General features: G+C 41.6%; 2 protein-coding genes across 6 annotated transcripts in view; both read right to left on the reverse strand.

The window, feature by feature from the left end:
• The window catches only part of LOC139061195 (uncharacterized), a 228647-nt gene that overhangs the window by 46692 nt on the left and 154787 nt on the right, over window positions 1-27168 (reverse strand). The gene's annotated exons all lie outside the window — the stretch shown is intronic.
• LOC139061196 (uncharacterized) overlaps window positions 1-27168 on the reverse strand; it is a 67981-nt gene that overhangs the window by 8317 nt on the left and 32496 nt on the right. For 2 of the 5 annotated variants that reach the window (XM_070540842.1, XM_070540843.1), the window contains 8 exons: window positions 18577-18663; window positions 17276-17349; window positions 15807-15879; window positions 13536-13621; window positions 11757-12159; window positions 6417-6488; window positions 4646-4767; window positions 3063-3682 (listed from right to left, as the gene is read on the reverse strand). In XM_070540842.1, coding sequence (XP_070396943.1) covers window positions 3655-3682; window positions 4646-4767; window positions 6417-6488; window positions 11757-12159; window positions 13536-13621; window positions 15807-15879; window positions 17276-17349; window positions 18577-18660 — 942 coding nt within the window. In that variant the 5' untranslated portion in view covers window positions 18661-18663 and the 3' untranslated portion in view covers window positions 3063-3654. Of the gene's footprint in view, window positions 1-3062; window positions 3683-4645; window positions 4768-6416; window positions 6489-11756; window positions 12160-13535; window positions 13622-15806; window positions 15880-17275; window positions 17350-18576; window positions 18664-27168 lie in introns of those variants that run through there. The other 3 variants (XM_070540846.1, XM_070540845.1, XM_070540844.1) reach the window with 3 other exon arrangements.

A 27168-nucleotide genomic window follows, 5' to 3' on the forward strand; every position in this document is an offset into this window, starting at 1 on the left:
TCATATAACAACGCTGAAATGAATATATGCATAAGAATGATGTAAAAAATACTGGCTTTTCAAACAAAGAAATAGAAAAGAGCAACTCTGAGTAAACTGTAATGAGATTTCACAAACAGCAGACAATGCTGCCATCACTAGAGAGGCATTTCCCACAACCTGCATTCATTACCACAAATTTGTTTGTCACATATTAAAAAACATACATAGGTGTATAAATAGCATGGCTTCACGAAACCTTCTGTTGCTTACACTATTTGCATAGGTTCTGCAGCACTGCTTGGTATATACGAAATTGGGTATAAAGGCAACAAACGTGTTCCAGTAAGGCAGCTCAACAAACCAAATTCAAGATTATGAATTCGCATTGTCACATTATGGTGACGGTGAAAAACATAGCAGCAACAACTGTGCATCGCGAAACTCTTCATTGGGCGAACCTGTGACCCGAAAAAAAAAAAAGACAGGTTACACTGAAAGCAGAACACAATGATAGCAACAAGTTTGGCGAATGTAGAAAATGTGGTCAGCAGGTGAAGGGCTTTGGCTTTTAAAAAATGACTCTTGAAAGGTTTCAGCATAATCGCTGGTGCCCTTGTGCCTTCCAGAAAGCACTTCACGATTCGCGACATGCATACAATAAGATTATAAAAGGTTGAGAGAATGGATAGAACTGTCGAAAGCATTTGAAAAACTTCCGATACATGGAGACAAGTCCTGCGCTGAGCAATAACGTTTCACACTTGTTAGTCAGTGAAAAACGGTAACCAGAGGAAGATAAACATGTAGATGTGTAAATATGCAGTGCGAAAGAGAACTACGCTTGAAGTCAAACAACATGCAGTCTTCACATTAATGACCATGATTGTCATTATTGCAGTATCGCGCTAATGACAACCAGTGACTGCCTGTAATGCGCACCACGGAAACAAGTTCAGGAGAACACGAGGCACACCAATGTCATCAAATGTCATTAAAGGTTACACTACTGCCATTTTTGAGAAACAAATGCAAGCACTAGAGCCAAGAGACAGGTCGACTGCTTCAAGTGCAACGCATAAAACTTGGAGGACGCTTAAGCTTCGCCTTCAAGAGTGGAATGCTATAGCATTATCGCACCCCGTCTGCACCGCCCACTCAAACGATCTACGAGAGCCAAACGTCGCGATTGTCACGGACAGCCGGGCAGCGACACGCCGTGAAGGCGGACGTGATCATGGGGCAAGTGGCGCGCCACGTGTTGGGGCAGCGCCGTACATTGCGAGGAGGGGGTCTTCTGCATTTGCCGCAAGATGGTTCTGCATGTGCGCATAGCGGAAGTGTAGCGGAAACGTACTTTGCTACTCTTGAAACTGTGACTTCTGTAATTTACATGCTCATAATTACCGATATACACCGCAGTATAACTTTCTATGGCATGTTTCTAAGGCCACACTGCATTCACTAGAGGCGCTTTTGTCCCTCTTTGAACTATCGAAATCGTGGCTGAGTGGTAGCGTCTCCGTCTCCCACTCCAGAGACCCTAATTCGATTCCCACCCAGCCCATCTTGCAAGCTGTTTTTTATTTATGAAGTGCCTTCCGGGATTTATTGCTCACGACCAACGCGCCGACACCAGCTTTTCTGCGACGCGAGCTCCTTAACGGTGTCACGTTAAAACTGCACCACAAGACTGCATTCCAGAGCCTCCTGCTGTACCCACAAGATGGCAGGTTAGTTGACAGGAACAGAAGAATCGTGGGGCAGTATGCAAAATATAATGTGAACAAGAAAAAGGAACAAAACAAATGTTGCCACTGAAACTTTCTCGGACAAGCCACATGATTCTTCTGGCACATCAAGTTCTCCACACAGAAAGCAAATAAATGCAATTAAGCTAAAGTGATGGGAATAGCATTGTACAGACTATGCATCCTGCAGACAACCACCTGTCGATACCAGCCATATGAGAAAATAATTGTTCATCAAGCAATGCTGAACATTGGTCAGGGCTGTGTTGTCTACACGGGACTGCCGAGTCCTTTTTTTTTTAATTTTCTGGTTTATGCTTAAATTATGAATGATAAGTCGGAGCCATATACAGGTGGGAGTGCTGTCTTGACAGATGGTAGTAAGCACTTAATCTCGTCGAAATTCCACAGAATGTGCACAAGAAAGCTGACATGCTATTCTTAGATTTCTTTTTTTCTTAATTAAGATCATGTCTTAACTGACGTTAAAAAGAAAGATGAAAATTAGAATTATGATAAAGGTTGTTCTGCAGTGTATGAATTTCAAAGCACAGCATAATTCACATAGCAATGCCGATAGCACTGGTACGCTAACTTACCGGAATATTTATGTATATTGCCGTAAACCCCTAAAGAACATCACACTGTCATTAGTTCATGAAAGTCATATGCTGCCAGTGTAATCCTGCATGCAACCTTGGTCTCCGGTCAACACGTTGGGATATCTTGGCAGCCAATTCAGCACAGAAACAATATCTACTACACTATTTCAATACTGCATACCATCTCCATGTAGTATGTACAAAGTACGTGGCTAAACATTACCGGTTACTTCTCTTGACTTCCGACGTCCACTTACTCATGTCACTGCAACAATGTGCAAATGCTTATGGAGTTTGGTAATGCTCAACCAGAACTCTGATACTGGAAATTTTAACCTCGAGAACAAATATGCTTAAGTCATGCATTTCACATTGTGAACAATTTGAGAACAAAACTGCCATAATGGTTTTGTATGTAATATAGCAGACTATGAAATGGCAGTCTTGCTGCACGAAAAGAATATGCTATCAGAACATAAGCATCTGAACTAGGCAGCAAAAATGTATCAAATGTAAACCCTACCACTGAGTTCTTATACAGGAAAAATAAGAAATTTGGCACATGCTGCTGTGCCTTTGTCTCAATTGTAAGTTCCTGCTTTCTTTGCTATTTTTCTTATGAGCAACTTCAAGAAATTTATTTATACAGCCATGAACAGATTTCAGGCCAATCCACATTTAAGGTAAGCCAAACATTCCATGTGCTGGCGTAGCAGTGATGCCACATGAAGGCTGTAAAAAAAATTGCAGTGTTTCAGAAATTTATTTAGGCCCAAAATCTTTACAGCCTCTTGTCTGTGTGAGAGGACATGTGGTTGTTGAGGATTTCCTTCCACGAAAAAGATGCAGTGCGGTGCATGGATTAAAGGGGGCACTCTCTTGTGTGGCTGAGAAGATGCCGCTTGAGGCTGCAGTTCTCAGTGAATTCACCAGGGCACAAGTGGCACTTGAAGGGGCGCTCGCCTGTGTGCCTGTGCAGATGCTTCTTCAGGTTGCCATTGGAAGCAAATTTCTTTGTGCACAGGTGGCACTTGTAGGGGCACTCGCCTGTGTGGCAGTGCAGATGCTTCTTCAAGTTGCCATTGCAAGTAAATTTCTTTGTGCACAGGTGGCACTTGTAGGGGCGCTCGCCTGTGTGTGTACGCAGATGCTCCTTCAGGTGGTTATTGATAATGAATTTCTTTGTGCACAGGTGGCACTTGTAGGGGCGCTCGCCTGTGTGTGTACGCAGGTGTGTATTCATGCTGCTCTTGTACTTGGTCACATAAGTGCACTGCTGGCAGTAATGCTGTTGGCCCCGCACAGACACGAGTGACCGGTATTCATCCATGGACTCCGACAGCGCGAAACCTGCAAAGACATAAAAAGCATCGGAATGTGTTGCAAACCATGTGTCACACATTTCATGAAACTAGCGTGCTCAACCTGGCAGTCAAGAAGATTTGCCACACTTGTATGTAAAAAAAGTCATACCCATTGCCTACACAACCCCCATATTAATGTTAATGTTGTGGCAAGAGTGCACTGATGCAGTATATGTGTTACTCAAGCACTTGAGCACTTACTTATAGTAAGTACTCAAGTACTTACTATATGTAAATCAATTCTGAATACAAGCTCCCTCAGGCAATGGAGAGAGGTTGGATTTGGCAAGCCATTTAGGTATTAAGACAAAATAGCCAAATTATTGTGTATATGTAACACTCAATTATGCAATCACCTATTCAAAGGAGTATTTCATTTTTTTTAAAGACCAAATTCCCACAACGCAGCACAGCAAAAGCATGGACTGATTGTTCATGACAATATGAATGGACAGGACAAAATGAGCAAAACAAGTTATTATAAAAGAAAATGAACAATTTAAAAAACCGAAGCAAAGAACAAACACACTACTTATAAATATTAGAATGGCACCAGATATGTTAGTAGAGGAGAATGCTGCCATGTTACTGTGCATTAGACAAAGGAACATTTCTCTCTATTAGCACATTACAAACATTTTTGATTGTTTCCGCAAAAGCAAAATGAAACTACAAGGCACTAAAGGTAACGTATGTAGCAATTTGTATTACTGCTACTTACATTACTGCAAACAATCACAAACTAACCAAAATCTCTTTGAAGACAGACACAGTTCCACATTACACATTGCTCTGGCTGAAATACACTGTCTGCTAGTACATTCGAGTGTTGCAGTACTGCATCGCTAATACTTTGCCGTACACGTAGTACATAGATGACAATTGCATAGGTAACAATTGATAAACAGTTATATAACTATCACAATGGCGAATCAATCATATACACAACTGCTCTGTCATGTGATAGAGAAAGCAAGTGGATCCTTTCTGCGAAGTATCAGGTGAGCCGGTTTTCTGGCAAAGCCTGATCCACACAACTTCTTGGTAGTTTTGCAGGAGGAATGGACACATCTGTAACAGCATCGAAATCGCTGTTAAAGCATATGTGAACACTAAAACATACACACAGATTAGTTTACTTTGCATCAACAAACGTATTTAGCTTGAGGTGTGGTATTATGCTTCACAATTTATTATGATATCAATAGCTATCACAAATATTTAGACTCATGCAAAGTCTACTTCCTAAGATTAATAGTTTCTTTAATGCAAGAGCAGTGCTGTCGCGAACATTTCTACCTGCCCAGCCTTGATCACAAAGGCTCCTTCTTCAAACAATAAGTGTACTGATCCTCCTGCCGATGTTTACATAGCAGATCAAGTTTAATTGGTGAGTACTTGTGATAAAGTGATAGCGTTTTCTAGCTGCCATTTGAGGTCTGCCTAAGTAGGAGTGGCTAGGCCTTCTCGGTGCCTTGCACAAACAACAACAACAACAACAACAACAACAACAAACCACAAAGCTTGCCTTTGTGCCTAGTGTTAGCCACCAGCATTTCCCGGTAAACATTACGGTTACATAAGCTGCAGTTACCAGGAAGCGTGAGAAGCACTTGGGGATCATTGAATGGTATCACATTCCACTCTTAAAGGTGAGGCTTAAGCGTCCTCCAAATTTTTCACTCATGCAAGAGCATTCAGTCGACTTCAGACTGAGTTACGCCAGAAGCTTTAGTAGCAGTCTAATCTCTGACTTCTGAATCTTCTGAAACAAAACCTGTGTAAATGCCCTTAGTCATTACTGCACAATATTGTGCAACACTGTACATTACTGCACACGGACTCGCACAAAGCATGTGATAGCTTAAGCACCAGTTCTAGGCGCCAGACTAGACCAGTTGCTCACAAAAAAATTTAATCGAACACGATAACCAAGTGTGACGAAGCGCGTGCATGCTCCCCAACCTGATAAACATTGCTTCGGAAGCCTAAAGATTCTAGGGGGAAAAAAAAAAGAAAAAAGAGTATAGATATTCTAAGCAATGAGTAAATGACTTGCTCCCTGCGTGATAGGCACTTTCCCATTCAGGGTGTCTACCAAGTTGACATTTCCATATTCCCTGAGTGACGCCGAACTATGTTTTATGTCAACACGGGCTAAAACACTGTCACCCGATGCTGTCACTTTCTAGTAAGCTTATGAAAAAAAAAAAAAAACGACTTAATCCAGTTTGAATACCAAGGAGTGGTGTTTATGTTATTCAAACAGAGATAGAAGGGAGGGGTTAGTAAAATCCCCTGCAACTAAAATGTCCTTGAAAAAAATTGCAAATGGAGTCGGACATTCTCAAATACATATAAAAAGGAGATGCATACAGACGGAAATATTTTCGAATACGAGCTATTTCTATCAACTGATAGCAAGCTCAGTGGTATGAGGCCCGAACTTAGTCCCAATTGAGATTCTCTCTAAACAGCTCGTAAGTCAACCTCAACTGTACTGACATAATCTCAGACCGCGCACGACACCTCAGTGTTGTGTTTCATTGCTTTAAAAAGTTTGTTTCGGTTTGGGTGAGGGACACCTGCATCTCGGCATCAGCCAACACTGTGTTTTGAGCTCAAGCTCCTTCAAAACAGCGGCACTACGCTTCCTTTCCCTTTCATTCATCAATGCGTAGGTCCTTTTTGTTCTTGTCCTCCTTCCGCCACTCATTCACCTCACAGATCATTTGAAGCATCTTCTTGGTCAGTTGCACAGTCCATGTCCAATTTTTCGAACTCCGTAGGGGCTGCGAAATTGTACGAAAAAACGGCCAGTTGGAAAAAAATAAATGCATGTCATTTACTGCCCTTAAGGGCTCAAACCACCCCAGGCACATTCGAAAATGCTCTGAAGGCCTGTCAGTACACATATTAGGCACATCAGTGCTCGTACTGTGACAGGAGATACCGGGTTCATGCACGTGATATTAAGGAATACATACTGTGTCCCATGGCAATAGCCCCTTCGCATGCTTGTTATGCTTCACTGCAATACATTTGCATATGCTTCACCAAGTAACATTTGTGTACAAAGTCGAAGCTGACTCTCGGGAACCAGGATCATGCAATCCACCGTGCTTTCCAAGCTTCTAAGCCAATCATGAGGACCACAAAGGTGGAGTCGGTGGCATTGCTGACAGCAGCGAATCCTTTCAATGGAAAACGCGGCACCTAACGGCAAGAAGCTTAACAGCGAACTCCGAAGCAGCTAGCTCTAGCGTTGCCGCCGTGGTGTCTATGGGTGCCAGCGGATCTGTGTACAAGAGCGCCAGTTCGAGGCGGCGAGGTAATCAAAACGGCAGCGGTGGTGGCTTTGATTAATGCCCTTTCAGACCTGCTGTCACAGCAAAAAGCGCCGGAAAATCGGACGGCAAAGGGTTCTTGCGTCCGAAATTTCAGACGTTTTGAAAGATTGACTCCATGGGGTGCGGGGTGGTGCCGCGAAGCTGTGCAAATTATCGGGCATGCGGAAAGTCGGTAGTTGACTGTACACTGGAAACTCCTCCAGCTGACAACAGGTCGTCAAAGATATTTATTACAATTCCTGCCTGTTATTCGAGCCAGGATTACAGCGACTTTCGTTCCGTAATTTTTCCGGATAGAGGCATACATTCCCTGAGTTTTTCCTGGGTTTTTCCAGACTAAAAATCACCGAGAATTCGCAGTTTTCCCGGTTAGTAGACACTCTGTGATATTTATATTTGCAAGGCCACTGTCTTTTTCTGTATAGCATAGGCATCACTATGCCAGTATTGACACCAACAAATCTGAATAGGAACTTTTTGCATGGTCTGTCAAAAGTTGGAAACTACGAGCCAGGTGCACATTTTATATATTTCAGATCTTTTTCTTTACTTTAAGTACTTATATTAAAAGCAGCAATTGATTTAGTTTCTTCATGCTTCTTCGGTGCTTCTTTGATGTTTCACCAAAGAATTCTTAAGAACAATCTGAGCAGTTATTTCTGCATTACTCCCATTCGAAAAACCACTGTTCAGGATACAATTCAATGTATCCTACTGTATGGTGTGCCTAATAATTCTTGAAATAAAATGGTAAAACATAAAAACAACAATAATGAGCACATTTCTATCAGTAACGAAATAATAAACTGCTGTCACAGAGCTTGCAGCTTCGGCAGGAATGCTCAGCAATGTCGCAGTTGTTCAATTCAATTTTAATTATGACCTTTGATATTTTTTATTCGTGAAAACTTGCAAAACACTTACATTTGCAAAAGGCTAACTTGCCATGTTGGAATGCAGAAGACTACAGCCCCGTCTACAGCCTATGCAAAGGCCTCGTGTACTGGCTGGCATCAATTTCCATATTATGCTTGTTGAAAGTTGCTCTGGATGCATTACAAAACCACATAAGAATTGGTCAAAGCATGAAAATGAGGTGCAGAGCACGTCCAAACATACACAGCTGCTGCTATCAGTAGGCTGAAAGCACCCGTTAATACGACATGCCTGTAGCCTAGAAAGTGATGAAATATACATGTTTAAACAACACCATGTTCTTGGCAATGCTCGCCAAACCATGTTGATTGTAATACTGCTACAGCTTGCCAGAGGAGCATCAAAGCTGTACATATGATGTGATGGAAAGGAATAGGCGAAAAAATGTGTCCTGATGTGCCTCTCACATCCGGTCTGTCATTAGGAATTATATTTAATGGATAATGCAAGAAATTCATCTGCTAGTATCTTAAGCCGGTTCCAAAGTGCAGTATGCACTTTGTGTTGTGCATGGCCAAAACACTCAACTTCGTTTCAGGGTGGAACGGATAATTTGACCAAAAACAACACACCCCATGTGCATAAAAATAAGATCATTTAAAGACTGTCAGATCCCGAAATTCCACGCAGATTCCATACATACAGATCAGTGGATTTGAGGAAGGCACTTATGATATCATGTGGGGAACAAGGGAAGCTTTAGGCCAGACTGAACAGTCCTGTTCGATATAACCTCATTCAGACTTGTCCCTTCAGATTAATAATTTTCCAAGCATGCGTTCCTGCCTCCTGTCGACATGGGATGTTGTAAAAACAAACTAGACAGGCTCATTTCTGGTGTCATGAGAAAGCTGCTCAATAGAGACCGCAAGGAAGCATATGGCGCTACAAACACACCATAAGAATCAAACAAGCATGGTATCTTGATATACCCACACTGAACTGAATATATTTACAATAATAACATAAAAACATACTGGCTTTTCAAACAGTGAAAGAAAAGTAATTCCATGTAAGCTATAATTGGATTTCAGAAGCAACAGACAATGCTGCGAACGGTAGAGGCCTTTCTTACAGCCTGCATTCATGACTAAAAATTAGTGTGTCACATATTAAAATGAATAAAAAAGGATGATTGAATGAATGAATGAATAAATAAATAAATAAATAAATAAATAAATAAATAAGAAGGTGTGCAAGTATCGTGCCTTGATGTAACCTTCTGTTGCTTATGCTATTTGCATAGTATCTGCAGCAATGCTTGCTAAATACGAAATTGAATAGTATAAAGACAACTGTGTTCCAGTAATATGCAAAGTGGCAAACAAATGCAGCTTAAGGAGTCAAATTCACAATTATGAATTCGTATGGTCACATTGCAGTGACGGTGAAAAACACAGCAGCAAAAACTGTAAATCACGAAACTAACTTTTTATTGGGCGAAAGCCTGTAACTTCGAAAAACAGGTTACACTCAAAGCACAACACAATGACAGCAACAAGCAGAGTCGGCAAACATAGAAAACCTGGTCAGCAGGTCAAGCAATTCAGCTTTTATGCATGACTCGTCGTAGGTTCCAACACAATCATTGGTGCCCTTGTGCATTCGAGAAAGTACTACACAATTTACGTTGTGCATACAATCATATTATCTAAAAACTTATTGTGCGCAAACAAACAGGCACGAAGAATAGAAGAAACACACGGAACAGAAGAAAGAAGAAACACGAACACCTTGTGTTTCTTCTATTCTTCGTCCCTGTTTGTTTGCGCACAATAAGTTTTAAGATGAATCTGTTCCAACTAGGCCGACTCGGAGTCTTGCTTCAATCATATTACACAAGATTTAGACAATGGATAGAACCATTAATAAGATTAGAGAAATTTCCTGATACATGGAGGCATGTCCTGCGAAGAGTGATAACGTTTAACAGTTGTTAGGCGGTGAAAAGCGGTAACTGGAGAAGATAAACAAGTACACGTGTCAATGTGCAGTGAAAAGGAGAACTGCACTTGAAGTCAGATGTGTAGTCTTCCCATTAATGACTATATTGTCATTATTGCACTGTCACGCTAATGACAACCAATGAGTGCCAGTGATGTGCAACGTGGAAACAAGTTCAGGAGAACAAGAGGCACACTAACGTCATCAAATGTCAATAAAGACATTGATGACGTTGATGATGACATTGATGATTGTAGATTACACTGCTACAATTTTTGAGAAGCAAAAGCAAGCACAGGAAATGCAAGCACTAGAGTCAATTGACCTTCCACAGACATATGTCTACTGCTTCAAATGCAACGCATAAAACTGCACCTCAAGACTGCATATCAGAGCCTCCTGCTGTACCCACAAGATGGCAGGTTAGTTGACAGTAACAGAATAATTGTGGAATGAGAAACATCAGAACTGTGGGACGGAATGCAAAATGTAAAGTGAACAAAAAGAAAACAAAAATGTGTCACCAGTGAAATTTTTCTTGCCTGGACAAGCCATGTGTTTCTTCTGGCATGTGAAGTTCTCCATACAGAAAGCAAGTAAATGCAATTACGTCAAAGTGAGGGGAAAAACGTTGCAGACTATGTAGCTTGTAGACAACCACCTTTGAAGACTAGCCATAGGACTAAACATTTGTTTATCCAAGTAATGCTGGAAACTGTTCAGGGCTGTGTGGATTACACAGGACTGCCGGGTGCTTCTTTAATTTTCTAGTTTATCTTTAAACCATGAATTACAGGTCAGAGCCATACACAGGTGGGAATGTTGCCTTGCCAGATGATGGACAGCACTTAACATCAGCAAAGTTCCACAGAATGTGAACAAAAAAGCTGACATGCTATTCTTAGATTTGTTTCTGAATTAAGGTGATGTTGTAAATGATAGGAAAAAAAAGAAAGGAAGAGAAAGATGACAGAATAATGATAAAGGTTCCTCAGTGCTGCATAATCCACACAGCAACCCTGACAGCTGTGGTATGTCACCCTAACGTGATGTTAAATGTATTTTGCAGTTCACACTGTAATCATTTCATGCATGTCATATGATTCCAGCAAGCCTGCATGCAACCTTGGTCAGCAGTCAATATGATGGGATATGTTGGCAGCTGATTGATGCCAGAAGCAACTTCTACTATGCAATTCAATATCGCATACCAGCTCAATGTGGTATTTATAATGGATGTCACTAAACACCACCGGTGGCTTCACAAGAGTTCCGACGCCCACTTACTCATGTCATTGCCATGAAGTACAATTGCTAATGGGGTTTGCTAATGCTCAACCACATCTTTGATACTGGACATTTTAAGCTTGACAACAAACTGTGCTTGAGCCATGCGTTTCACATTGTGAAAAAATAGAGAACAATAAAACTGCTATAATGGCTTAGTATGTAATATAGCAGCATGTAAAATGGCAGCCTTGCTGCACGAAAACAAACGAAATTGCTATTAGAACATAAGCACTGAAACTAGGAAGCACAGATATATCAAATGTAAACCCTACCACCAATGTATTCCTAAACTACGTGGAAAAACAAGAAATTTGGCTCATGCTGCTGTGCCTCGGTGTCACCTGTCAGTTCCCATTTTTCTTTGGGAGCTTCTTATATTATGTGTAACTTACAGAAACTTATTTACACATCCATGAACAGATTTGAGGCCAATCCACATTCAAGGTAAGCGAAACTTTTGATGTGCGAATATAGCAGTGATGTCACATGAAGGCAGCCAAACAAACTGCAGCGCTGAAGAAAATTATTGAGGCCCCTGACCTTTAGAGCCTCTTCTCTGTGTGAGCGGACATGTGCTTGTAGAGGGTTTCCTTTCGTGAAAAGGATGCAGCACACTGCTTGCAGGAAAAGGGACGCTCTCCTGTGTGGGTGCGCAGGTGCTGCTTCAGGTGGCAATTCTGGGTGAACTCGTTCGGGCACAGATGGCACTTGAAGGGGCGCTCGCCTGTGTGGCTGCGCAGGTGCTGTTTCAGGTGGTAGTTCCGAGTGAACCTGTTTGCGCACATGTGACACTTGAAGGGGCGCTCGCCTGTGTGGCTGCACAGGTGTGCATTCATGTTGATCTTGTACTTGGTCACATAAGTGCACTGCCGGCAGTAATGCTGTTGGCCCCGTACAGACACGAGCGAGTGGTATTCGTCCCTGGACTCCGATGGCAAGAAACCTACAAAGTCACAAAAAGCATCAGAATGTGATACAAACTATGTGTCACACATTTCATTGAACTAGAGTGCTCAACCTGGCAGTCCAAAAGGGTTGCCACACTTGTGTGCAAAAAAAAAAATTGATAACTCTGGCCTACACAGCTCCCACATTAAACAAGAGTGCACTGGTGCACTATATGTCTTACTCAAGTACTTATCTTTCTATATGTAAATAATCCAGGGAAAACACGGGGAATGCGGGAGATGGAAATTCAAGACGATGAGCAAGACGTGAACAAGGTGAATGCAGGAGCCAAAGGTTTGAACAAGCTGAATGCAGGACCCAATGTTTGAACAAGGTGAATGCAGGAGCCAACGTTTGAACAAGGTGAATGCAGGAGCCAACGTTTGAACAAGGTGAATGCAGGAGCCAACGTTGAACAAGGTGAATGCAGGAGCCAACGTAGAAGACAAGTCCACTTGTCGAAACGTTGGCACTTGCATTCACCTTGTTCACGTTTTGCTCATTATATGTAAATAAGTATTCTGAACACAAGCTTTTTCTGGCAATGCAGAGAGGTTGAATTCGGCAAGCTATTTTGATATTATACCAACATAGCCAAATTACTTTGTATATGTAACACTATCATGCAATGACCATTTATTTTTATTTACACAATACTGCAGGCAGCAATGCTGCCCAAGCAAAGTATTACATTATTGCAAGTATTAAACAAAGTATTACATTTCTTTTTTACATTATATTCAGACAATGCAGCATAACAAAACCATCAACTGATAGCTGAACACGTGAAGCATGTGGAATGAAATATAAATATATTGTTATGTTCACGACAATATGAATGAAAGAAATTATTATAAATGCAAATGGAAAACATAAGAAACCAAAGAGAGAACAAGGACATCATTTATAAAAGTTAGAATAGCATCACATTTCTTAGTGGAGGAGAATACTGCCATATTTCTTTGCATCAAACAAAGAAGCATTCCTTTATATTAGTGCATTACAAACATTTTCAATTATTTTTTTCATTGTTTCAGCAAAAGCAAAATGAAACTGCAAGGCACTGAATGTAACTTATCTACCAATCTGTGTTTCTCCCACTGACACTACAGCAAAAAAGCACAAACTAAGCGACAGATCTTTCAAGACAGCCACAGTTGCACACTAAACAGTGCCCTGACTGAACTACATTGTCTGATAGTACATTGCAGTGTTGCAGTGCTGCATTGCTAGTACTTTGCAGTACACTTAGTCCAGACAAGACAAATACATAGATGGTACTAATCTGTAAACATTGATATCAATATCACAATAGGAAATCAATCGTATGTCAAATTGCTGTTTCATGTAGCAGGTCAAATAAGTGGATACATTCTGTGAAAAACTTGGCGAGCTGGTTTCCCAGCTAATCCCAAGCCACACAACTTGTGGCTGATTTGTCGGAGAATCGGACGTATCTGCAACAGCACAAAGATCACCATTAAGGCCGATGCAAACACTAATAAATCCATACAAGCTTTTTTCTTTTGTATCAACAAACATATTAGGTTGGTCACAAACAATTATTCATTGACTCACGCAAAGTATAGTTCATGAGATGAAAATATATATATATATATATATATATATATTTTTTTTAATGCAAGAGCACTGTTGTATTAAGCACAAGTTTTCATCCACCCAGTCTTGATCACAGTGATTCCTTCCCCAAACAAGTTTCTCAATGCTCTTGCTAATGCTTACGCAGAACATGAGAAGTTTGACTGGCGAGTACTGGTGAAGGCTCTCCTACAGTCACTGAACATAACATATATATTTTCATATCTCACTCCTTAACTTTTGTGTTACCATGCCCAAAGAAATCGATCAATTTGAATGACAGTTTTTTTACTGTTCTACAATGTTGCTGTTCAACTTTTCCCCCGGGGTATCACAATTGTACCATATAAAATGATGACTGCATTTTAACGATTGATCAGATTTGACAATATTCGGAACATTGGGCAATGTGGAAAAATGAAACTTCAACAGAAGGTATTATCGAAACCAGCGAAGCATGCGATAGCTTCAGCGCCAGTTTTAGGTGCAAGGCTAGACCACTTGCACAAAAAAAATCCAATAGAAGACAATAATCATGTGTGAGGAAACGCACGCATGCCCACCAACCTGATAACCATTGCTTCGAGAACATAAAGATTCTAATGAAAGAAAAAAGGATACAGGTATGTTATACAATGAGTAAAAGACATGCACCCTGAACCACAGGTGCTTACCCGTGTTTACATTTGCAAAGCCACTGTTTATACTGCAAAGCATAGGCATCACTAGGGCAAGTATGGACAACAACAAATCTGCATAATGTTTTACATAGGATGCCGAAAGTTGGAAACTATGAGCCAGATGCATGTTTTGTATATTTCATATTTTTTTCTACGGTCAGTATTTACATTAAAGGTAGCAATTTATTACTTTTATTCATGCTTTTTCGGAGCTTCTTTGAAGTTTCACAAAAAAATTCCTAAGAGCTCTCCGAGATATTATTTCTGCTTTACTTTCATTCAAAACACCAGTGATCAGAACACAATTTAGTGTATCACCATATACGTCATGCCTAATATTTCTTGAAATTACAGTGAAAGCTCATTAATTCGAACTTCAATAATTCGAACTGTGCGATTTGGTCCGGCCAAGCTCCATAGAAATCTATGTATAAAAAAGCCTGTTAATTTGAACGCGAGAAGGTTCCGCCTTGGATAATTCGAACTACGCTCACCTGGCACACAGCCAGAGAAACGCGCCTACTGCCTACACATAAGGCTGCGTTGCCTCTGGAACAGAGGCAAAATCAGAAAAATAACCGGCGTGGGGTCGGCCAGAAGTCAGTGGCAGCTGCCACCTCTCAGTTCTACGTGACCTCTGAGAATTCTTGCCCGTCGCAAATCTCGGAGGCGCTGCAAATCTTCCGCAGCTGCTAATGTTGTGCGGCAGATGGCGCGGCAAGCACCAAAATACAGCGAATCAAGTGCGTCGCAGCTGCGCTTGCAATCAAGAACCAACGATGCGGGGCCTTCGCCACCTTCACATGTTCAGCGTCTTTCTTGGCAGTCTTCATCGGTTGTGCACGTTTGTTTTCAGCTTAGGAGGTATCGGCCGTCGCGATTCTTTCTGATGGTGTTAAGCTTCGGCTAATGTTCGTTTCGGTGGACATCGGTGGTGTGGCACAGTCAGACCCAGAGCTTCAACTTGAAGATGGCGTGTGCTCGCAGTGCACGCGATCACTTTCTGACATGCCCTACTGCTTCCAAATCGCAGTGTACTGTCGTTCTCCTTCACTTTCGTTAGTTCGAACTTTCGTTAATTCAAACTGAACCGGCTTCCCCTTGCGGTTCGAATTAACGAGCTTTTACTGTATATGTGAAAACATAAAAGCACCAAAAGTGAGCACATTTCTAGCAGCAACGAAACAATGAAGTGGTGTCAAAGAGCTTGCAGCCTGGGCAGAAATTCTTATCAGTGTCACAGCTGTTCAATTCAATTTTGATTATAACCTTTGATTTCTTTTGTCAAAAACTTGCAAAAAAAAGAAGCTTGCATTTGACAAAATGCCAACTTCCCATGTTGAAATGCAGAAGACTACAGCACCATGTACAGCCTATGTAGAGGCCTTGTGTAGTAGCTGGCAAGAACTTCTACATTATGCTTGTCGAAAGATGCCCTGGATACATTACAAAATCACATAAGAATTAGTTTTCACAGTCAAAGCATGACAATGAGGTGCAGAGCACATCCAAACATATACAGGTGTTGCTATCACTAGGGTTGAAAGCACCCGTTAATAGGACATATCTGTGGCCCAGAAACTGATGAAATATACATTTTTAAACAACACCAAGTTCCTGGCAATGCTCTCCAATTCACATTGATTGAAACCCTGCCACAGCTTGTTTTATTAGTTCACACCTGACCCAAATGCATCACATCTGCTATTTGATAACTATATTTCAGTAAAGTCATGCACATATGCAACAATCCTAGGTTTGCGAGTTCTAAAGCATTTATAGTGATGATGCATTTCTCTGCCATTTAAAGATTAAGTTTAGGACTACTGCCAATACTAATAATTATCGCTATTCTGCACAAGTCTTTGCCAAAGTGCTGTAGTTTTTCATGTCTACGCAAAAGTAACACCAATAGATGCAAGAACATTTTTTCAGCACAACATGCTCCAATTATGGGATGTTACCTCTGGCAACATTACTAGAAAATCGACATAAGTACTTTCCCATTGACTGCATTTTGTTAACTGCGATGTTTGTTCTAGAGAGAATAGGCCGGGCTCTGACAACCAGCTAGATCGTGGCTAAAGCCACCTCAAACCAGAGTCCAACTCTTGAAGTTGCTTATTCCTGCGTGAGGCCTCTCGTATTGTTTCATGACGAGGCTTAAAAATACTCAGAGTCGTACGTGTTAAGCACTGCATTTTTGACAGGAGGATGGAAGCTGTATGTATGATGTATGGAAAGGAATAGGTGAAAGAATGTGTCCTAATGTTCCTCTCGCATCCGGTCTGTCATAAGGAATTATATTTAACGGATAATTCAAGAAATTCATCTGCTAGTATCTTAAGCCAGTTCCAAAGTGCAGTATGCACTTTGTGTTGTGCATGCCCAAAATACTCAGCTTCGTTTTAGGGTGGAATGGATAATGTGGCTGAGAAGAAGACACCTTAAGTGCATAAAAATCTGAGAATTAAAAAAATTGTCAGATCCAGAAATTTTAGAGAGATTTCATAAGTACAGATCAGTAGATCTGAGGAAACCATTTATAACATCACATGGGGCACAAGAGAAGCTTTATAAACAGGACTGAACAGCCCTGGTTGATATAAGCTCATAATTTCTCAAGTATTCCAGTTGCTTATCCAATTTATAGCTCATTGGCCATTAAGGGATCTGAATGTATAAATTGGACGCACAATCGAGCAGTTGAAGTTATAGCATTAGGCAATATATTTTTAGGCCTGAATTGGAGCTTTCAAATTGTTAGGAAGAGGAAGCCTGACACAAGTATATAGAACTATATACACAGGAAAAGGTTGGTGATAAACGCACAGTCTGGTACAAAGGTCACAGCTCCAGTAGACAGTCTGCCACTTCTTCTTTGTCGCCCTCCAGTGCACATGGGCCTGTCCGAATGCACCGTAACAATATGAATCTGTAACACATTTCAGAAACTAGAAGTGCATTTAAAAGGTCACTGCCTGGATAGGTTACCGAAAAGAAGTTCATGCTGACAACTGGATTCAGGCCCTTTTTATATTACAACCAAATTAAGTCCTGTAGGTTATAGCACATGAAAATGAGTGTATACTATACAAATACAGTAACTCTTATTCTGCCAATATCAAATTTTTAACACTGTTAAGTTGAAACATTCTGCATATATTTTTAGGGAAGCTATGCCACATACATGAAAGTGTTTTCTATTCATCTATGAACTTCAATCATCTGATTACACCACTTTTCTCTTGCCAGTCGTGCTTCCATTTAGGCAGTTCTGGAAATATATTTTTTGCCCTCTAATGAGTGACAGCAGTACAGCAACATTTTGTTTGCCTGGAGGCAAAAACCTTTTTTTCTTTACTTAAAGTAGGATCGTCACAAAAGTTGCCTTCAAGAAAGCCACACACATGTAAAAAAAAAGAAATAAATGCAGTCAATATTACTGCTTATGCGTTGTTAATTTTCATGTTGCGAAGTGATATGAAACAACATTCAAGAAATTGTTCATATGTATCTAAATGTCAATAAATTATGCAGCATATATAGCAGCTTCATCAAACATCCACATGACTTTCCTAAAGATGATCTGACACTATGGAGCATCAAAACGCAATCTTTATTCAAAATTCACAGGCACTCATTGTCTTTTGGCAACCTGTCAGTGGACACATATACCACCTAGGTGCTTAATCGGCTGCTACCTGGACTGTACTTATTCAATGTGATGCAATTACTGTATATAAGACGCATGTAGTCTGACTGCCACAGCATAAACATTCATAACCTACACCTACAGACTCACTAAAATTCACTAAGAGGCAGTAAAGTCAAAGTATGGTATTAAAGCCAACCAGAAAGACTCAGTTCTGGGGGCAGTTCAACGTTTTACAATAAAGGCTGGAATGAAGCATAATATGGTTTCCAGAAACACAGCATAAGAACCATACCTTCAAGACATCTTCGAAGAACAGTATATTAGACATGTTTACTAAATTAATGTAAAGAATTCTGGCTTGACAAACAGAAATAAAACAGTAATTCTAGGTGTGCCATGTAGTACAGTAATGACAACTAATGAATACCAGTACGTGTAAAGTGAAAACAAATAAGATTTAAGGAAATGAACTCACAATTGGGAGATGTACAATGCAAGAAGATCTTAAAGCCAGATAAGAGTCTTCCAAAAGATCCAGAGATGTCCTATCTTTGTGCATTACCTGCAACCATTTGGGTTGATTGCATCACTTTCTCTGAACACCACAAAATTGATGATAAGTGCAAAACGACACATTTCTGATTCGTGACACATCATGTCACAATAACCATAATGTTAAAGGACACTGAATAAAAGCACTATATCAGACCACATCTGTCATAAATCACCCCGACTTCTCTTTCTTCATAATACTAATCCTAAATATCCACCATTTCAGGTAACACCATATAAGCTAATTAAAAAAGAAAATGTGCTTCAAGGTATCAGTATCACAAGTGGAAACACTGCATTTATTTCAGTGTGTCTTGCGCATGTGTTACGTTGGGCAGAGCAGTATTCGGTGTAGTCACCATATTTTGACTACAGTTTTCTTTTTGCTAAACACATAGGATAACAGACAGAAAGCCAATGTTTAAATGAGCAAAGCATAAATGTACTATCACCTGCTGGTTTTCACTGTCACTATTTTCACTCTCACTATCACTTGCATGCATCTTTCTCATGTTGCTCCGACCACCGCGCGGCGCACTTCGGTGCGTGTTCACTTTTCTCTGGACGAGTGGATTTTCGCCTGGCAGAGTTTTGGGCACTTTCTGGTTAGCAGACGAGAAAAAGAAACTATCGTCACTCGCCGCCATCACTGTGGGGACTCGACGAATTGCACCGTGTTCGCTTGAGCACAACCTCTCCAGAAAGTCTTGTTTCGCCAGTGTAAGATATCGAGCAGTATGCGTACAGTTCTTGGTGGACCAAGCGTCTCACGTTTTCTTCGATATTCTTTCAGTAGCTACATGAAGTGCCCGAAGTAGGCATTTGATTGTGGCCAACATACTTTGCACTTTTTCATTTCGGTGCCCCAGCCCCACAAAGGAAAGAAAAAGACATTGCTGTGGCGCAGCGAATTGTCGCATGGTGAAAGTTCGATTTTGTTACTTCTTCTTTTGCGGACAGTAATGGGCCACGGGACGCTTCAGTTGCCAGATAGTCTGATTATATGGTATTGTGATAGCAATTATATGAACATTCCAGGCGCATTCCTGCCGTCGCCGTCATGTTTCGTATAAAGTCCAAGGGCAATAACATCGTGACCGCGTGCCGCGTGCTGTATGTGCGAGTGAAAGCGTAGGGAGAGGGATGGGGGTTGGAATGGGTGAGACTACGATGGCGGCTCAGTCTTGTGTACACAAAAGAGAAAAGCGGGAAGCAAGCACGCCGCCTTCCGTCGCGCGCGATACGTTGGGGTGAGTGGATGGAATGGGGGTGGGATCTAGGATTCTGTGAATCTCTGATTGCACAACATGTTTATTTGCCTTGTTTGATGCATTTTATACAGTGACATTTTTTTTAGATACGTAGATTTATTGGAGACTTGTACGTATATTTAAATATCTTGTTGCGGGGTTTTGTGTATAAGTGCAGTGAACTTTGTTTCCAGTGACACTTTTTTGCCTTTTATCAAGCTGTATCTTCACATTTCTATATTCTATTGTATCTTCGCATTTCTAATGTACGAAGGCGAGTAAAATGAAAGTGAGCCAACCCACCTCGCGCAATAATTGTTCGGTCCATTATCTGCAAGCATGCACGTGAAACAGAAGCATTTCTCTATTACAAAAGTGACACGCAGGTGTGAGTATCGAGGTTGTTTAATGCTCTCATACACTGGATTGAACACGGTTGCGCGACATAACAGACGCTCTAGAAGTTGAGCAGCATGGTGCCCTGACGTTTTTGACAGCTGAAGGTATTTCTGAAAAAGAAATTAGTCGCCGTATGGCAGCCGTGTACGTTGAACATTGCATTTCATTGGCCACTGTGAAGCGTTCGAGCAAATGGTTCAAAGAATGACGTGAAAGTTGCAATGACGATCCAAGGCCGGGCCAAAGCCATCGCGCAATCACCCGTAACAAAATTGCAAAGGTTGATGAGCTGATTTGACAAGAACGGAGGATAAGCATCGATGAACTGGCAGAGCGTGTGAACATCAGTCATGGTTCGATTCAAGCCATAATTCATGAACATCTCGGTTATCCGCTCTTGTGTGCACAATAGTTGCCTAAGGTTTTGAACTACCGCCAGAAGACAGAGAAGTTCAGCGCTGCCTTGACTCATCTGATCCGGTATCACAATAAGGGTGACGACTTCTCGTCTCCAATTGTGATCGGGGATGAACCATGGTGCTACTTCTATGAGCCTGAAACACCACAGCACAGCTTACACTGGAAACATTAGAATTCACCACCCTCAAGAAAGGAAAGGTCGTCATTACCACCGGAAAGGTGTTGTTGACTTTTTTTTTTCGATCGTCAGGGGCCATTACTGATAGAATTTGCAAAATCTTGAGAGCCTATCAATTTGTTTAGTATAGTAAAATGCCAGATCGGCTGCGTGTCACAATCAAGAACGAACTACATGGAAAATTGACGAATGGGGTCATCTTGTTCCATGACAATGCCGTCCCCATGTCGCCGATGTGGTTAATACAAGACTGGCAATGTTCAAGTGGGAAACGCTGCAACATCCGCCATGCAGCTCAGACCTGTCGCCTTGTGACTTTCACTTTTTGTAGCATGTGAAAAAACAGCTCAAGCTAACCAGATTCGTGTTGGACGATGACATGAAGGAGCCAGTTGCAGACTTTTTGAAGCAGCAACCCAAGGAATTTAAAGGGACACTGAAGGTTACTATTAAGTGAATGTGGACTGTTGAAATACCATCCCAGAAACCTCTAACCAGTTGTTTCGTGCCAAGGAGAGACTTATTTCAAGAGAATATGTGCTCTGAAGCGTCCGCGTACCTCTAGCGCAGTTCAAATCGCCCGCCCTCCGATCGAGGAGTACTGACATCATAGTCTCATAGTGACGTAGCGCCATCAGTGAGTAGAACAGAGTCCGCAGACGGCGCTACGGCTTTTCTGCGCAAAACGCAAACGCGCGGCCAAAAACAGAGCCAAGACAGAGCCGACAGCAGAGCGAAAGCAGGAGTATGATGGCTAGCAGAAGGAGAAACGCGCAACTGTAAGCTGGTACTTTATTCTATGACGCAAACTTCGACGCTCGTCGCAATGGACCCTGACAACGACAGACTGGCTCGCGATGCTGGGCTCAACTTCAGCGATTTGAGCACTGACGAGCGCGACCTGCTGCTGAGGGCTCGCGCTGCCGGCGTCGTTGCGTACTACGACGGCGGCCTCGACACCGGCTCTCCGGAGCGGGAAATCAACGAGGGCTTCCCACGACATCACAAGGATATGGCATTCTCACTGCTTGTTCGAAATGAAAGTTTCGTGAGCCAGCAGAACCCACACAGCACGACGCGATAACGAAACTACTTAAACTCCAAAGCGTGCGCGGCGCAGAGTCGAGCGCGCAGAGTCGAGCGAAAACGAAACCTTTCGACCACCCATACTACTGAAGGGTAACGTCAAAATGTTATTTTTTCTTAGAATCGAATAGACGTAGACAAGTAGCATTTTTTTCCGTCTTATAACCGAATGAAATGATATTTTTAATATGAGTAGTTGAGTATTAGTAACACAAATTATGAGGAGTGCTTTCGTCATCAGGCTAGTACCGGAATGTCGCTGGGGGGCTTCAAATCGTGTCATGCATTTGCCTCAATTTCTCGGTTACTAAAGCTCTGTTCGCGATTATATTGACGCCTTAGACGTTCTAGAACATTGCTCTACCACTTTAACTTGACTTTCTGGTAACCTTTAGTGTCCCTTTAATGAGACGGAAGTCACACGACTCGTTAGACCACGGGACAAATGTCTAAATGATCATGGAGACTACTTTTAGATAAGGTACCCAGTTTGTCATATATTCACATTGGCTGACTTTCATTTGACTCACCCTTGTTTATTTTGCAAAACTCCTGCTCTTTATACAAGCTCTCTGTTGCGGCTATAATTTCGGCGCAATTACTCACGATACACGACCGGTGACAGCTGCTCCTGCGTAATACGTTGGAACAAATGACCGCGTCATTGACATTTTTCACTGGTCGTTGCTTATGTACAAGAATCTAAACAAGGTTCTTGAATGACAAAGTTTCATTACAATATTTGTCCTCAGCTTGTTAATTTCATGGCCTTTACATTTTTTATATCAGCGGCATGCACTGCCTTGCTGGTTTTGAACTGATATAGTTCTAAAGGTCGTGTGATATTTTATTTACTTATTAAGTAGAGAAAAAACATGCATTAATATAGGTTATTTTGGGCACAATTTTTGGCATATACAAGTACATTCTTTAATGAAAAAATACATATTTTACTTGTTTTGACATTGTGTAGCATTCAAGAATTCATCTGCAGCATCTTTAGCAATGACAATGCAGTTATTATTCATGTATTTGATCCCCAGATAAATTGTTTGAGAGGAAGCTTTAGCTCGCGCCCAACTCCAACGCGGCCTATTCAAATGCATGTAAAACGCATAAACGCTTTTCTGTGATAACCCCCGGATCACTTTTAATGAAATTTGTTGCATTTGAGAGAGAAAGTTCAATTGTAGTGTCTGTTGGAAGAGACATTTCGATTTGGGGCCTGAACATTGTTTAAATATTTCGAAAAACTCGAAAGTTCAAGAAAGAAATTTTAAAAAGTAGAAGCACAATGTTTACAAACTAATAGCTCTGCATCAAGCACACATGTCGCAGTTCAGTAAACGGCATCTATAATAACAGTCAAAGTGGACAAATTTGGTGTGTCAATTCGTATCGTATGTAAATTGGCTACGTTGCGTACAAGGATTCTGCGAAAGCTGCATTTCCATAATGCTGAATTTCTTGAGATTCACGTGTAACATTTGTCCGCTGTAGATGTACTATCAGGTGCAATTCACAGAATTGTGATATCATTTTTCCTACGTGGTGTACAAGAAATCTGCGAAAGCCGTATTTCCATAATGCTAAATTTCTTGAGATTCACATGTAAATTTTGTCCGCTGTAGATGTACTAGTAGGTGCAATTCACAGAATTGAGATATCATTTTTCCTTGCCGAGTTACGTGGTTTTAAATCTTATAGTTTAGATTTCCGAAAATTTGCGATTTTGGTGAATTTTTAATAAAGAATTGACAACCTAAATGAAAAATTCGAAGCCAGCAGTCACTAGAATTTAAGTTTTTCTTTTAAATGCAACAAACCTCATCAAACTTGGTGCATTGGTTGCCGAGAAAAATGAATTCTCCTTTTACATGTATTTAGATACGAGCATCCGAGCTAAAGCTTCCTCTTAAAGGGACCCTGAAACGCTTTTGACGATTTTCTACAAACGTATTGAGTCGTTAGAGTAGGTCCTTCTGATCATTAATTGACACATCTAAGTGCTCTGCGTAAAGCGTGTAATTTATTATAAGGTTTTAAAAATGCACATCGCTGCCGGTCGCAGCGCACTGCTCGGCGGAATTTTAAGCCGCCCCTACCCATATGACCGAAATAACCCATATGACGTCAGTGGGGTGAGCTATCCGATTGGCTGACCAGGGCGCGTGATCAATAATTTTTCCAACTTTATGGTAAACAAATGATCTTCGTAATAGTTGGAATGTTAGTTAATTTGTTTTTTAAAGAGAAAGTAGCAGAAAGAGAATGCACAAGAACAATTTTTCAGTACACTTAAGCACTTCCGGCACACAGCAAGTGTCGTCTGCTTGTGTTACAACGTACTCCATTTTGACGAGAGCTCCGCGTTCAGAGTTGGTCTCAGTCTTTTCGCGAGCACTATGATTCGACTTTGTTGCCTTGTGGACTGCAAACGTAGCGAGTGGCAATATGTCAAGCTGCGACATCGTGTCCCTCTGCAGGGTAGCGTACGAGCGAACTGGCTGCTGCGCATCAGACTGCCGCTATCCGATCGGCGCCAGGATTTGCACGTTTGTGGCCGTCACTTTACACCGGAAGATTACTAACGCACTAGCGTTTCGCGAGTCCCGTATTAGGGCAAACGTAAGCGCAAGGGGACAGGGTCTGGCCGCTTGACTGTGCCGTAACGGGATGAGCCAAGATGAGCAGAAGGGCAAAGGTGAATGGTCTGCACGGTGCAGCCACCTGGTGGCATAGAGCTCTACCATACACAGTAGCAGCAACGAAGCGTATTCTTTCTTGCTGCCGGTGCGTATTTTTCGCAGGAGTGTAATCATCAACACATTGTTTTTATAAATGTTTAAAATGTTTTACACTTGGTTAGAGCAATATTAGCGCTTTGTTTGGCTGGTTAAGCGCTGCGCCAACAAGTGTCTGGACCGTGCAGACCGATCAGGCCGCTCACGTACGTCTGCGCCAAAGTTCCTTCATCAGCTTGAGTTTATGCCTCCAGTCATTTGCCGATATGACCAGCTTGCCTGTGGCTAACGGAATACCAGACACATTCGGCGCTACGAGAGAATGCTCGCAACGCACGCTGCTTCGATAGCTCTCGCTTGGGGTCGACAGCCAAGCGGCTAGCGGAGAGGTTTCGCGCGGACGGGGGCGGGCTTCAAAACAACCGGAAGTGGACGATGTGACATCGCATCGTGACGCAGGACCAGTGAAGGCGGAGCTTAGCCCCGCTCGCTCGGCGAACGAGTTGAGGAGGAAAAGCATGGCTGGGGAGGAGGGTAACTTCTAATCACTTGTAGCTCCTTTAATACGTAACGCTTCACTTAAATTGTGGTGCGAATGTTCTACTTAAGCTGTACCCTACGCGTCTACAAAATTTGTCCGAACCATTTCAGGGGCCCTTTAAGGAGGAGACCGAGCTGCAATGTGAGCCCCCCTGAACGAAATTTCTGGCTACGCCATTGTCTGACAGGATATGAAAAATTGCAAAGCCACTGGTTGCACCTGTGTGAAGATGCCAGTTTGGTAGTTTTACACATGCCAAAATATTAACACTGGCAGAAACTTTAATGCCAGACAAAACACAGAAAACTTTTTCCCTCAGCTGCTGTGGCTTTTTTTCTCTCTTTTTATTATGAAAACAGAAAGCATGTGTCATTACAAAATGCTTGGACTTGAAAACACAGCCCACACATTCTTTATATATATGGATTTCTCAGATTTTCAATACCGACTTTAAAATCAATTTGTGGTATCTGAATGTTTGCCCATATTCACAAAATTCTTGTAAGTGCTGTCTGTGAATGCCATCGCCAGAATGATTGTCTAGTTATCACAGTGATTGCTATCGCAATTAGGGGGCACCCAAACACCAGTAAATGAGAGAATGCTCCAAGCAATAAGTTTTCTGAAAACAGGTCCTTATCTCCGAGATACAACTTCTGGATCGTGCAGTTACACAAACAGAACAAAGTTCAGAAACTTTCATTCCATTTCATGAGCAGCAAGTAAATTGAAAATCCAGAAATATATGAAAAATTACCTTTTCAACAAGCATACGAATAACTCTATGAAAGACATGCCGTAAAGAAGTGCTTCCAAATACTTTGGTTATAATTTCTCTGCACAAGTCATGCTTTAAACAAATGTTGGAAGGCTGTCAAATGCAACGATTTATGCAAACTGTTGTAACACATCATTGGGATAACACAAGCCACCATAATACTAATCATCCAAGGTCATCAAATACAGAACTGGTACCATTCTTGAGAAGCAAGTGCGAACACTGGCACTGCAAGCAAGTTCAATTTTGCTGGAATGTATATTGCAGTGCCTACCAGTAGCTTACAGAACCAAACTGTGCACACCGCAGATGAATAAGTATACTGAGAGCATATGACTTACAGGCGCTGCTAAGTGTGCATTAACATGGTTCATGACTTGATTGTCATGAATGACATATGACATGAGGTGATGGCGTCGAAGTCATTTCTCAAGGGTATGTATTGGGATGTGTGGCGAGACACATGTGCACGTCTTGTCATTTATGTCATGTCATGCAATTTGTCATGTCATTCAAATCCAACTACCTTATATATCAAGTTGAAGAGACCACGACAGCAACATGTCATTCATACCACTTATGTCACGGCAAGCACTTGATGACATTGACGTCATGACATGCACTTGTATGTAATGTGATTCATGTCATGACACACATGTCATGAAATCCATGTCAGTCATGCCATGACATGCATGTCATCCATGTCCGGCCATGCAGGAACTTTATTCATATCCTGATAATAGTGAGTTGAGAAACAATCTTGATGGCATCATGTCATTCCTACCATTTATGCCATGACATGACATTCATGTTATGTATGCATGTATTTCATGCCGTCCCATACCTAATCTGATATATATATATCCAATCGACAAAACGATGACGACGGGGGATTGGGTGGACTGACAGACAGAGGGATGGCTGCGTACACTCCGAGTTCCCAACCCCGAGTTCACAACTGCGATATAATACGCAACGCTGAAAGGTGCTGCCTTGAATAACACAGTTGTTCATTTGATCCAGAAATGTCCAGTGTTTGTGCAGTTGCAGCAAGTCTTTGGGCTGAGTATGTCGCCTTCAATGAACGACATAAAATTCAAGAGGTGCAAAAGCATTCAC

This window comes from Dermacentor albipictus, chromosome 6, assembly GCF_038994185.2.
Source record: "Dermacentor albipictus isolate Rhodes 1998 colony chromosome 6, USDA_Dalb.pri_finalv2, whole genome shotgun sequence".
Taxonomy (NCBI): Eukaryota; Metazoa; Arthropoda; class Arachnida; order Ixodida; family Ixodidae; genus Dermacentor; species Dermacentor albipictus.